Raw genomic sequence first — 14,738 nt, forward strand, 5'->3', positions numbered from 1 at the left:
TGGTTTAAGAAGAGAAGTGTCTCAGGGTTTTTTCTGATGTAAAACAATTCAAACTGTAGCTTGTTTGCCATATATTTTTCATATAGGATTTTTTTTAATTTGTTATTATAAAAGAACAAAGGCTTATGCATATATCTTTGTGGTATTGATCCTTTTTTTTTTTTCCAGCTTATGCATGGTATTCCATAGTTTCTTTCCCAGAGTGCTTTGTAAATATATTTAATTGTATTGTAATTCTTTCATCAGACTTCCAGGCCCTACCACGAGGGTGTCCACTGCAGGCAGTGAGGCCAAAGCTCGTGGTTCTATTAGTGCCAACAATCGACGCAGCCAGAGCTTTAACAATTATGACAAATCCAAGCCTGGACTTCCCCCTCCGACCCCAACAAGTAGCAATGACAAAGGTAAGTGCTTGAGATTTTGACGTCCTCAGATTTTTCTTAACGGTGGCTTTGTTTGGGGGAAAGTGATTTTTCCATGAAGCTCCAGGAGTTGTAAGACTATCTCAAAGCTAAATGTTGAAAATATGATCTTTACAATGCAAAAACCAGCTGGCTTTCTTGAAAAAGGTATAGCCCTCCTTTAGTATAACTGAAGTTGTGACTTGCTGTCCTAAAGGTACAGCTGTGTTAAAAATAGCTCCCAGAAATACTGGCAGTCATGAAACCTGTATTTTTCATTTTGCTTCAAACACAGATAAGGGGGAGTAAATGAATCAAAAAATAGACATTTTGATGAGTGGTTTGACAGGAATGGAAAATGAAAGTAAAGATTTCTACAACGTTTTTGTATGATAAGTAGTACCATTTGCTTTCCATTCCTCTGCTATTGTGGCAAATCCTTTAAGTCACAAAAGTGCATGGTTTAATCTCAAGAATCGTATAGCGAAGACGGGAGCAGGTTATAGTTTTAGAAATGTTGCAGTGAAACCGTGTCTGTGGCGGTGCATCAGAAATGTCAAGTACCCTGTTCTGTCTGAAGAGCTGCTTTTTTGAATGACATTTACTGACTTTGTGTCCATTCACTAGGCTGGTAATCTGCCAGCGTTCATTACCTCGAGTTTGTAGCTCTGAGCTCTATGAGGGAGCATTGACCCAGGGGAGTTTTGGGGAGATGTGACTGGTGAGAAATGAGCAAATCACTCTGATGCGGCCAGATTGTTGGCGTAGGCTGGCAGCTAATTCTGTGTCTGTAACCAAGTCATTGCACTTAGGAAGATAGGTCAGCACTGGATTTCAGTACGATCTTCTTGCAGTGACTTGGCAGTCGCAGCCTTTAGGCTTAGAGTGTCCTTGTTGTGCGTGTCTAATTTCTATTAACAGTAATGAGGATTTTGCTTGAGGGAAAAATACTGGTATGGTTCAACTTGCCTGGGGTTCTCGTGCTTGTTTCTTTTCAGGAAATTGTGGTTTTTCCTTCTCTAAAAACTGTTGTCCTATGACTGCTTATCATTGGATTTTGGAATATTACCCCATCTAGCCATTACAGCCCAAAACCTCATCTTGTGATGATGGCAATGGAGGGACCTCAGCATCCTCCAGGGACATTCTGAATCCCCCTGATCAGACCTTGTAAAAGAAGAAAATTACACTCACAACTGAATAGAATAATCATCATAATTATATTATAATAGCATAATATGCTAATAAAGCAACATACTACCTTGGTAAATCCATGTTTACTATCTTAGAAGGTTTGCTATGTAAACTGTAATGATTTAACTGTAGCATCAGCATGTAGTAGTCATCTCTATATCTGAAGTCGATCTGGCTTTCAGTTAAAAGAAGGAGCTGACAAGGTATGGCATGAGCAGAAGAACTGGTGAAACCTTGTTTTCCTGTGTAATATCTCCCCAGTCTCCCTCTGCGTCCTCCTTGTCAATGCTCTCCTCTTCTGCTCGTGTCCTCGAACTACTGGACTGGGGAGAGATGATGCAGGATGTGTCGGGTCCTGGGCCACATGTTGGTTGGCTTGATGATCCCTACCTGTCTATGGGTGCTATGCTGTTAGGCTGCATTGAAGAGAGAACTTGAACTATCTTAGCTTTTTCTTAATTTACTGAGATTACTTAGTGAAGAAAGTTTGGTTTCAGTTTTTAAAAAAAAAAATTAAGAAAGAAAAAAAAAAGTCCTCCCACATACAGAGAAATAACAATAATTTGTCAACTGAGTAACTTAAACATCAGCTTCTTTTAGGGACATAGTTCTATGAACCCTCATTCCTCATTGTAATCCATCTGTTCAGAAAGATAAAGTGGTTGCTGAAGAAGCATACAAGATCATCTGCTTCTGATGAATATTACAAATGACTGAAAGAAACAAAGTTGGTTTTTAGCTTTAGTTGCATTAAATACTCATAATATTGCTCTGGTCAAAATTTCCACCCATAAATTATGGTCTTAAAAAAAAAAATAATGAAGGCTTATGTAAGTTGAACTTCAACTTTACTTAAAAATATAATCATGACAGAAAGTTGGTCTGCATCCATGAGAAACAAAAGCAGTTGGTCCGACAAATTTTTTGGCTTATTTTAAGTTAATTGTAACGTTGCCAGACAAAGTATTGTCGAAGTGCTAAGACAATTCAAGTTTTCTGACCCATATCCTGTGTTTTGCCTGAGGAAATGAGACTTACACGACCATGTTGTGTGCCAGTCTTGGTAAGTTTTCATCTCTTTACACAGCTCTAGCTCCGTCGTGTGTTTTTAGAGGAAGGAAACAGGAGGAAGAGAAATCTGGCTGTTTTGGCACAAGTGGTGACTTTGTGATAGAAGGTGGCCTTAAGTGCAGTTCATTTGAGTCATTTCTTACAAAGGAGGTTGTAACTTTCAGCTTTTATTCATCTGTGGCCTTTCCCTCCAAATGTGAATTGTCGTGTTAGTCAATCGTCTGTGTCTTGTGGCAATGAAAGGGCATTAATTGAAACAGAATACATCAGAAATGAAAAGGACAGTAAATGGAGCATGGAGGAATAGCTAGCTACTGGAAAACAAATAACCTAGATTTTTTTGAAAGATTCCATTAGTCAATTAATGATGAGACCTCTGGTTTTCTCGAAATCTTGGGGAAAGGATTTGTGTAACGTGGAAAACAATTACACCATTGGATAAAAATAAGAGATTCTTGGATGCACATGCATGTTTGTTGTGAGATGCATACGCACTCTTAGCAAAGGAGCACACGTAAAGAGATGCCAGTCTCACTTCCTTGGGTCTTCGGTATTTCATCTTGCTTTGCTCAGTATTGGCGTGTAGTCTGACACCAGTTTCAAGGTGTGGAGAAGAGGTAAGGTTGACTTAGGCACCTAGTTCAGTCGTACAGACACCTTCTTTGAGGTTATGACAGGTTTAGCTTGCTTTTTGGAGTTAGCCCTACAGTTTATATGTGAAATTGCCTTCAAACTTGTAGGAATTCCAGTGCCCTCATTCCTGGCATAAAGTGGTAACACACTGTGGTACATTTTTTTTCCATTTATTGTCACGGTGATTAGCCATTTATAATTGTGGTTACATTCTAGGCAGGGTATTTTAATGTGTGCAAATGCTGTTACAAGCTCTTTTTCTTAAGAAAAATGTAATTAAAATCTAATTGCATATTTGGATTGTGGAGAAAAAATGAGCCACTCAGGCTTACGATTTTTTGATCTCATCATAATCCCTTCATACAATTGGAGCCTTTTAATTCACTTCTGAATTGTCAGAATTATTTAGTCCATGCATATGTAAGTATACCTGTGCTTTACTTTCTTGTCCTTTTGTATTCTTTAACACCTCAAGCGTACTACAGCATGAAAAGCATCAGCCGCTTCCCAAGGTCACTAAAGAAACTCATCTCAACAATCAAAAGCATTTCTAAGAAATTTAAAGAGGCAGATGAGTTTTGCATTTCTGTGCCTGTATGTAAAGTATTATTACCAGTTATCTTGAACCTACATGTTACCATGTCCTTCAAATTGTCTAATATGATCACCAAATAAAAAATAGCCAAAATTTTATAAAGGAAACTATTTTTTGTCCATGGCAAGAAGGAGCAGAACCGTGTCCTAGGGAGTATCAAGAAAGAAACTTAAATATTGAAGCATACAATTCAGTAAAGACTGTGATGCAGTACCTTTTCTCATGAGTTTATTTCAGTATTTTGCTTAGCTACACACAACAGAGTGTCTTTTGGGACATGCTTTGATATCAGCCTGCAGTTCTGAAAAATGGTGAGTATTTTTGACTAGTTTTGAACACCCTCATATATCCAGTGTCTTCACTGATCTTCAGGTACTCAGTTCCTGTATTTGGATCCACGGTCTATGAAATTGCTGAGTTTATGAAGCTGTAGGAAACATCAAGTTAATATGCCATATCCAGTATGTTTATGAAGTGATATAGTAATGTGGCAGCCTTACATGCTTTCTTTTGAGACTTCTCTTCTATTTTGTTTCTAATATTTTATTTAAAATAATCCTACAGAGGGCAGTAGAAGTCTGTGGGAAGAATGACACTTTTCCTTTGGGTTGACTCTTAGGTAATATGACAGTAGGAAAAAAAGCACCACCAGACTTTCACCCAGACATTTCCACATGAGATCAAAGGGTAATATTTATTATTCAGATTTATGAAGAAGGCAATGCTAATGATGTCAGGTTTCTCTTATAGTAAAAAAGGAAAAAGATATGCATACAGATTCATGCATTCAGATAAAATAAATGATTGTTTTAGTAGCAGTGTTCTTATGAACTTACTTGATAAAAGTCTCACAAGAGGGTTCTGAAACCAGATCCTGCTGACTCAGCTATAATCTTAGCTCTGCATGTCTTGACTTCCAGGTATGCATATGCTGTACGGGCAGGAGAATAAGAAAAGCATCTGCTCCTCTGGCTGGTGCTCCTTTTCTTTCTTTCACATTTTGTGTAATTCCTTTTAACTTGGGAATGCATTGTATATTTAGTCTCTGTCTTTTAATATGTAAAGGGTAGTCACTATATTCGCAAGGCTGCACAGAGACAGGACAAGGGGCACACATTCCTTTAGGGGAATATCTGTCTGGCAAGAGGAATAAAGTTCTTCACTATGAGAAGAATTAAAACATTGGAGAAGTTTGTCCAGAGAAGTGGCGGAATCTCCCTTGCACAGGAGGATGGGGACCTGCAGGTCCCCAAGAGACAGGGTCTCATTGCAGTGACAGTTTTGCAGGCATCAGACCTGTGTGAAGCCGTAAAAAGGTTAATGTTACTTGAGTCCAGCTCTAAGTTCTGGCAGGTATAAAATTACCACACCGAGATACCTTAATATGTCTTCCTATTTAACTAGTCTACACTTAATAAAAATTTTTAAAGGAAACAAAATGTAAAGGTATATCAAAGGACAGTCAAAATTTCTTTCCTATAACTTTTTTACATTGTGTTGTCAAAATAGCACTGACTACCAAGTAAGTGAAATATTAGCAAGGAAATGTAACCTCCACTCCACTGAGCAAATCAGTCTTATTGGTGTACGGTTACACACGCCAAATGTGTGCTAAAAATATCTGGACTTTATATGTAGGCAGTTATATTTAGCGGTACAGTTCAAGAGGACATGGCATATCTTGTCGTAGCTTTAGTAGGTGTGACTCTTCAACATGAAGTCTATATAGTTGTAGCAAGATTTTCACAGCTAGATATATGACAATCCACATGGTACTGCTTCCTGGAGGTGCACTGGTCAGAAGGTCACTGGGGGGTTCTCTAGGGTGCTTGTACGTTCCTGTTGTCTATATTAGCAGACATCAGTTTAAAAGAAAAAAGAAAAGAAGTGGTTTTCCAGAGTTTATTTGAAAAACAATCTTTTATTTTACTGAAGTTCATGCAAGCCATAGTTTTTCGTGTCAACTTTACTGTGAAATCAATATTTGTTAATTTTTTTTATGTCCTCTTGTGTAAAGAGTAAAAAGTGCTAAATTTGGAACTGAACCACTTGAAATGTCTCCTCCTAATCTCCCAAATTCTTCATATGAAATCCTGCTTTGATATAAAAAGTATGTGGGAATACTCTTATGGCTTGGTTCTGTGTGATACTGAGCTTGTCTTGAACTCCGCGTCATTTAAGGTCATTTGAAAACAGCAGGTATAGATTACATCAAACACACAGATTCAATTTAAAAATTATTCTTTAGAAATAGAGAGAAAAACTCTCACCTTACAAGGAGCAAGGCGAGGCATGTGAACAGTAAGATCAAAACTTGGAGTTCTTGTGGGTAGTATCTTAAAGGCTAGAATTTTCAGCAGTATTTGAGTCAGCTTTGAAAATAGGGATGCTGATAAAACATAGAGAAGAGCGCTGCATAATTAGAGGTTTAGTACAAAGGGACTACAAACTCCTTTGTAGTTAGGTGTTTAAAAGGTTAATTTATGTTCTTTGTCTAAAAGAAAGGTTACCTACAAGATACTTGTACGGAGTGAAGTACGAAGTGAGTATCCATTTGTTTGGATTTTGAAATGAGCCCAATTCAGACCACAAACTGGATATAATTTTTTAGGAAGGAGGATGATTAGCCATTGAAACAAATTAAATCTGACATACTGTGTCAAAAATTAACATTTGCCCGGAGCTGATGTTCAGACAGAAGTTACAGATTTGGCTTAGAAATTACTGAGTGAAGTTATTTGAACCATATTATCATTAAGATTCACTCAGATGATTCTAGTTATTTTCTTGAATGAAAAATCTCTCATTTAAGCACATGAAAATGGAGGGCCGGTTCTCTTCTGCAAGTAAAATCAGATGAAATATTTAATGTTGTGAATCACTGGGTTTGGCTCCTGTATCAAGTACAGGAGGGTCAAGTGATGTTGCACAAGCTTCTTCGCTGGAACCATTCTGTTCTGCTTAACCTCATGCAGTTTTTCCACTCCAAATAAATTAATAATAATAAACAGAGATGAAAAACAGGCTTTTGCCTTTGTGCCAAATAAAAGCATAAGAATTAAAAAAAAAAGGTGGTGAAAAAGAGCTCTGAGACTTGTAAAGCACAATAGAAATTCTTGTTTGAGAGTTAACGTTTTATTATTTTTTTTTACCCATTTATAGTAGCGTTCAGCATAGAAGCCTGCATGTGAGAGTGAAGGCTTTTTCTGGCAGCAGGTACAGGGAGAGTTATCCCGACAGCCATGGCAGGGGAGCTGGGAATGTCAGGTTCCATTCCTGCAGGACTGAGCCAGCTTGACTCAGGGCTGGCAGAAGGTGACTGGGATAGCTCAGCATCCCTGAGATGGCTCTTCCAGGTGGAAGCTATATACACAGCCAGCCTGTTCCAGTGCTCACTGTCCCCTCATCTTCCCCTTTTCCTGGCCAAAGGAAGAGGCGTTCATTTCAATATTTAATAGTTGAGATAATGAGGATAACAAGTTGTTACAGTAAACAAAACCCCTAGCTGTTTCTATTTGGTGATGATCAAGTTGTCAGCTATGGTGTGAATGTTTCAGTGTTGGGCGTGTTAATGACCTACCTGGGCTGATGTGAACTCATTTTGATTGACTATTGTCCTCTGGAAGAAAAAACTTAAACAAATTTTATTATCCCCAATTCATACCAGTTCAATTTGTATCCACAGCCCATAACCACCTTATAAAATTTTCGTCTAACCGTAGGAGAAAATAATAGCACAGTGTTGGTAATTCAATCTCTTGGGGCCTAAAATAGCAGTCATATTCTGTGGTTTTGTCCATTTTAGTAAGCAGGCTAGAGGAGTTATTAGGCAGGATTGTTTGGCTGAATGTGAAGAGTTAAAATGCAGCACCTCTAGATTTGGTCTTGCAGGCAGCTTGCTGCAGAGCCTGTGCTGGTCAATTTCTTGGTTTTTAACCACTGAAGAAAGTTCATTTGCTGGGATTGTACTGAATAACTTGGTTTTTGAGGTTCATCAAGGTCTACAGTCGCTTACTGTCATGTTCAGAAACTATCTTGAAGTAGCAAAAGGGCACTTTTTGGAGAGCCCAATGGGGAACTCTTTCCTTAAAACAATCTGAAAACCACTTGTGATGTTCTCCTGGTCTGTTTAAAAAGTCATTGTAATGTTGGTACATTACAATGGTAGATACACCAGATAGATCACAGAATCTTCATGGTAGGAAGATGTCGGATAGATGCTACTGACAATATAACAACATATTGTAACAGTTGTTAATATATATTATAATTATATAATATATGTGTGTATATATATATAACAGTTATAATAAGTCACAGCATTTTGAATGACGTCTTTTACTAATCAAAGTCTGTATGGTCCTGAAGTGTTCACATGCATTGTATCCTATAGAAGAAAGTGTTAATACAAACCCACAAGGACAAATTGCAGCTGGGAGAATTCCCAGCTTTTTACAGCGCTCCCTGTTAAGTCAGTCACTGCAACATCTGGTGGCACGCAGGCGTGTGGCTAAAGAAAACAGAAATGTGAAGTTAATCCTCCTATATTGACCGATGTCCTTTTATAGGCAGTAAGCTGCTGTGAGTTCCGACTGAGAACTCCGATACACTTCAGCTGATGCTGAAAAGACATCGACCCTTTCGGTACAAACTGCCAGATCCTCACTGAAACGGGTTTTAACTGTGCCAATGGAGTAGGGCTGAGCCCAGCTGTGCGAGGGGTGGGGGAGAGATGGGGCGAGGAAGCCTTTTGAAAGGAGGAGCAGCAGGAAGTTTTAACAGTTCGCTAGAGACTAGCAAAAATAAGCAGGGTTCCTGAAAGGAAAGATTCCTGTCCTTATCGATGAATGTTATATGGATGTCAAAAAGCCGGGAAGTGATTTTATAGAATGAAACAGTTGGCTTGTGCAACAGGCAGCCGTAAGTTACAGATATTATTTTTTCTTAAATTTTTTTTTTTTGGCAGTTATAACTTTCTTCATGACTGAAAATTCTGTCTGTGTAGATTTTGAAAACATTTCCTTCGTTTGACTTTTTGGAGCAGTTACTTTCACTCCTCTTCTATATGGAATAACTAGTTTTTAGTTTGCTTTTTTGGTTTCTCTTTTTTTAGAAAACTCCAATGAACTCCAAAACTCTTTAGAAAATCCAATATTTACTTTTGTAGTGCTGACTTGATAAGAGTGTACAGAAGTCACTATGATTAAAAGGGCTGCAAAAGTGGAAAAGGTTTAACTTTTTTAAAGAAGCATAATTCCATAAAGTTTGAAACCAACTTACCCACATTTTCAGATTTTCCCTGGGAAATAAATATGCTTGGCTCAACAAAGTGAGAATATGATAATTTTAAAAATGCCAAGCATTCCACTCTTTGAAAAATGTACAAGTGTTTCTTCTAGGTCAGGTAAGAAGCAAACAGCATGTTCTGCTTTGAGTTTAGGATGCTGCCTCTATGCTCACCTGTGCTGGCAGCCAAGAGACGCTCTCTGTTTTTACTGACAGAGGGTTTTCCCTCTAAGTCAGACTGAGGATAAAATAAGTTTACATGATTTGTCTCAACAAATCTGTAACTAGAATAGTTGGTGTTTTCTATCGTTCTACTGTATGCACTACCAAAAAGCAGATGCTGGAATAACCCTATCCAGTTTTCTAAACATAACTTGCATTTAAGGTGTTTACTAGATGTTCAGTATGATTTATTTTGTCTTGAATATAGTACAGTGACCATTAATTTGATGTGGCAGGAATAAAAATAAAAACAGAGGAAGGAAAGAGTGTGGATAATCCAAAAGATACCCTCAGAAACCTGGTGTTTTGTTTTGTATTTTCTTCGTGGGAGAATCTCTAGGCTTTTTGTTTGTCCCGTAGTCTAAAACTACTTCTGATATCCTTACACAAATTTGAGTCATAACTTTGCAGTGTAGATATGCCTTTTGGTTTTAACTCCATTTAAAGAACTGTGTTTAAAATTATGACAGGTTTGCAGCACACCTTATATATTTACAGACTTGCATCTGTAATAACCAGAGGAGTCTGTGCTCCAACTTTGAAGCAAAATCAACTGTGCCTATACCTGAGAGGTGTTGCCCTTGTGGCCAAGAAGGCCAATGGCATCCTGGGGGGCATCAGGAAGAGGGTGACCAGCAGGGAGGGTGTCAAGAGGATGGGGCTGGTCTTTTTTCAGTGGTGCCCAGGCACAGGACAAGAGGAAATGGGCACAAACTTGAACCTAAGAAGTTCCACCTAAACATGAGGAGGAACTTCTTTCCTGTGAGGGTGGCAGAGCCCTGGAAGAGGTTGTCCAGGGAGGTGGTGGGGTCTCCTTCTCTGGAGACATTCCAAACCCCCCTGGACACATTCCTGTGCAACCTTCTCTGGTTTGACCTGCTCTGGGTTGGACTCCAGAGGTCCCTTCCAACCCCATATCATTCTGTGATTCTGTGTTTGCTGGTGGTCTGAAATGCTTCATGGCAAGGACTTGACAATCTCCTGAAGTGTATCCCTTCCAGTGTCTATTTGGTCTTAAAGCTAGCTTGTTAAAAACAAACAAACAAAAAAAAACAGGTTTCTGCTGGGCTAAAAATTAAGCATGTTATTGCTCTACCTTGATCTCTGGCCTGTTTCAGTCTTCATATATTTGAAGGCTTACAATGTCTCTCCTTGGTCTTCTCTCTTCTAGACTAAACAATGTTTACTGTGTCAAGCTTCTTCTCATACGTTCTTTGAGATAAATCTGCTATATGTCTTGGTGATCTCTTCTGGCCTCTTTCCAGTCTGTCAGTCTCTTTTAGATGTGTGCTGAGGCTGGACATAGCGCTCCACCTGATGTCTTACTCTGGTGCTGAGTAGGACAGAATAATTATAATTTTTGTCCTATATATGATACTCATAATGCATTCCTGAATGATGTTAGTTTTTCCTTAGTGTCACATTGTAGAGGTGTGCAGTTGTGTTTACTCTATGTTCTATTTCTTTTCTGCAGTACAGTTGCATAGCTGATTGTTCGACCTTTGATATTTAGGCATTCAGTTTCTCCTTTCTAAGCACAGAACTGTTCAGTCAACTTGAATTAATATAATCTTATTGGCTTAGTCTATTTCTCCAATTTATCAAATGCATTAATGCCTCTTTGTTTCCCAAACATAAGGTTACTGGCTTATGTCATAAGGTGACCCTCATGAGAGTCATTAGCGTCAAGCAAAATACTCACCTTCAGGCATTTGATATATGTATGTGTGTATATATAGTTTATATATCTCCTGGGCTATTGCTTACATCCTTTCACTTTTTAATTTTTTATTTATTTTTTTTTTAAGACTGGCTTATCTTAGTGAATCTTTAGCAACATATTTGTGTTAGGTGTATACTCATAAAAGAGCTTAAAGAGTGTCAGAATATAACAAAGCAGTATGGCACGTTTATAGGACAAGACACAAGTATGCAATAAATCATATTCATGCTTAATTTTACAACTGTTCGACTGGCTGAATTTGGCTTCTAAAAATATGTCTCCTTTTACCTAAACAAAGCCTGGTTAAAGGCTTAATAGTGGCTGAAGTGGAGCTTTACAAGGCCACGGAACTTTGCCATAGTTGGTATAAGCTTTAGCAATATCTAAAACAAGCCAAAAGTATATTTAAATAATGTTTTTGGAAAAAAAGAAAACAAAACTTAAAAAATTAGCCAATGACATGTTCTTAACTGTACAGCTCATGATAAAAATCCTGAGCTTTGAAGTGAAATGTAACCTTGAGAAGCAGTTTCTTGCCCAGTGTACGTCTGCATAGCTGTGTTGGAAACAGTGGAACCATGTTAATTTATACCAGCTGAAGAGCTGGCCCAGCATTTCATGGCCTTTACCAGTTCCTAGATGTTTCTATTTAAAATAAATATTTACAATTTCTTGTAAATTTATTGCTGGGTGAATTGTGCCAGAAGAACAGCCATGGAAAAGAAAGTTCACTATTAAATCATAGGAAAGCAAACAGTGGTGGTGCTACGTCCCAGACTTCTGTAAGAGCCAGCATGTTCCTACCACACCTGTAGAAGCCTCTTTTCCCTGGGTAAGAGCATCGTCCGGCCTCTCTGGTCCCTTCCATTTCTGGCTTCTCTACTGAGCCTCTTCACTAGAGGATGTTGCTCATCCATAAGGATGAGGATGTTCCTCACCCATAATCAAATGCACCAAAGGAATCTGTGACTGGTACCAGAGACCTGCCACCACATCTGAAGTGGCTGATGACCAGAAAGCCATGGCCTAGCCCTTCATTACAGTCATCAACAGTAGATCATTACCTGCACATTGCTCTTGTTTGAAAGATCTGCTGCTATGACTAGATTGGGGTTTCGTTGATAAGGTAGAGGGAATGGAGAAGACTCCAGTATAAAAAGGAGTATGTGTTTGTCAGCTGGTTTTGATATGAAAATGTAATAGATTTCCACATATTTATGTATGATCATGTATAAGTGTAAATATAGATGATGCGGAAGTATTAGTGTTTCTCTATGTTTTGGTTTGACATGTGTTTGGTTTAAACATAGACTATCCATGTTGAGGGTGCATTGGTATTCACTGCTTTACCATGTACGGCAGCTGGCCAGTTGTATGACTTCTCACTGAGCAGACTATGACATTTCTGAGTTTAAAAGTTGTTTAGCTTGGCATGTTTGCTGATCAGGGCGAGTTTTCTTAGCTATTTTTTTCCTATTTTTTGTGCTTTCTCTGTTAAAAATCTGCTTCCGTTTCTACATCCGTGGCCATTCCAAGCCCGGATTGGAGCCACTGCTAAAAATCAAAGTAGGCCAATGGACAATATATTCCCTAAGTGCAATTCTCAGACGTGTATATGGTGTATTTCATATAATCTGTCTGTAGGATAGAAGTAATAGATCAAGGCTACTAAGTATACGTATTGTCTGCTCCGGCTATATATAAAACCTAATCAAAGACTCCATAAGAGCTCCTGACCTGGAACTCATTAATGCTTTTGAATAACTCTGTTATGAGAAATCTTGGGGGATTTGATTGTGCAAATGATGAGAAGAAAATGAAGAGTCATGAACAAGAAGGGTATTTGTCTAGTATTAAATGGACAGTGTAACTTGTTTAGAATGGCACAGTAAACTTGGTTTCATTATTTTTATGATCATCTAACCGGTATGTGGTCGATAGAGGTCCCTCCAACCTCTTTCTTAGGCAGTCATGTGGACAGCATTTTGAATTTTACAGTAACTAAACAAAAACAACAAGGAATTCAAGTGTCTTAGTCGGTTATGTCAAGACAATGAGAAAAGGATCATCTGTGCTCCAGTTTTATTTCCCTTCACCTCAGCAAAAACACTGAGTCTTGGCGACATAAACCAGTCAACGGCAGAACTGTTGTCTCATGTACTGGAGCTCTGTGTGAACGAAGGGGGCTTTGGAGAAATGTGGGAGTTGAGTTACTGACGTATCCAAGGGCTTCGGTCCGGGTTTTCAGAGGTACAACACGTCTCTGTGAATACACGAGACTGCTGCTGAAGCTGCAGGATTTACAACGCTGAGCTTGAAGAAGTAGATACGATGGAAGGAAAGAGAAAATATCGAGGAGTAAAGGTAATTTTTGCCTCGTGTTACAATGAATTCAATCACCCCTGAAGGGAAAGCTGATGGATAGAAGCTGAAGGAACCAATTCTGCTCAGCTCGGTGAAGTTTTTGTCCTCAGCACAGCAAAATGTTTCCTATCTGGGCTTTTCTCAGGTTATGCAGAATTTCCCTACCTGGCAACCTCTGCTTTAAGAAAAAGTTTTTGTTACTTTTTGTTGTGGTCCAGAGTAGAACAGACAATGCAAAGCTTCAGGTCATCTTGCGGTTGGAGGTTGTGCCTCTTGCCCGCCCAGAGCCAGTAAATCAGCCAGTCCTTTCCACCTACCTGTAGTTCTTTCCAGTCAACGGCATTACAATCGAAATAGAAACTTCTTTGGGCCAGAAGAGTTGTGCTTATTTTGAGGAAGGGCTGTGTGCCAGGTTGCTCTTGTTGGGAACGTTCTGCTCTACCTGCTTGTGGTTTGGATTACGGAAAGATGTGATTTTTATAGTCAGGTCCTGGCAGAAATGCAGGCGTTTTCCATACTTCAGGAGTTTGCTGAGCATGATAAATCACCCCCGAATAAGAGAATGGCTCAGCTAAAAAGCTTTTCTCTGTAGGACTCTTATTTGTAAGAGGAAGAGTCTTCTGGTGGGTGGATGGGAAGGGTCAAGGCTCACCAGTTATTCCTCTAGATGGGAAATGATGAAACTGCCACCCTGGTTTCTGCCATTCTGACACTATAATGTCATAGAGCAGATCTGCTTTTACTTCCTAAATTAGAATTTTGTTGTGGATTTGCTTTTAACTTGGTTATCTAATCTATGAGCTGGACTAAAAGATACTTCTCTTCATGAGAACTTCTTATTTTTCCCATAGCTGTGAAATAAAAAATGACAGCTTGTTCACTCTAAAATGAATAAAAATGCTGTTAAGTTCTTGACCCTCCTAAAGAGAAGTAACTATGAGAATATACTTTGTGTTGCCTTTCATGTTTATAATGATTTTTTTAAAAAGTTTTCAGTTATAGCAAAGCAAAGTCCACTTGCTTAGAGCGAACATGATAAATTATGGGAAATTGCATATATTTTCTTTTGACCTTGTTATAACTTAAGCTCTCAAAGGCTTCAGTGGAAGAATTAAATCATAAGCCTTTAGACTTTTTTTTTATTTCATCACAAATGGGTAGGTTTGCAGATGCAGTTAAGACTTTGCAGGAGCAGCTGAAATCAGATTTACCCATGCTACAGTGCGTATTGGCATTGGAACTAGACCAC

General features: G+C 38.6%; 1 protein-coding gene across 3 annotated transcripts in view; it reads left to right on the plus strand.

Moving 5' to 3' along the window:
- The window catches only part of NAV2 (neuron navigator 2), a 429,887-nt gene that overhangs the window by 297,150 nt on the left and 117,999 nt on the right, over nt 1–14,738 (plus strand). For all 3 annotated transcript variants that reach the window (XM_014951613.1, XM_014951611.1, XM_014951612.1), the window contains one exon: nt 247–404. In XM_014951613.1, the coding sequence (XP_014807099.1) occupies nt 247–404 (158 nt within the window). The remainder of the gene's footprint in view (nt 1–246; nt 405–14,738) is intronic.

This window comes from Calidris pugnax, unplaced genomic scaffold (genome assembly GCF_001431845.1).
Source record: "Calidris pugnax isolate Ruff unplaced genomic scaffold, ASM143184v1 scaffold183, whole genome shotgun sequence".
NCBI classification, from domain to species: Eukaryota; Metazoa; Chordata; class Aves; order Charadriiformes; family Scolopacidae; genus Calidris; species Calidris pugnax.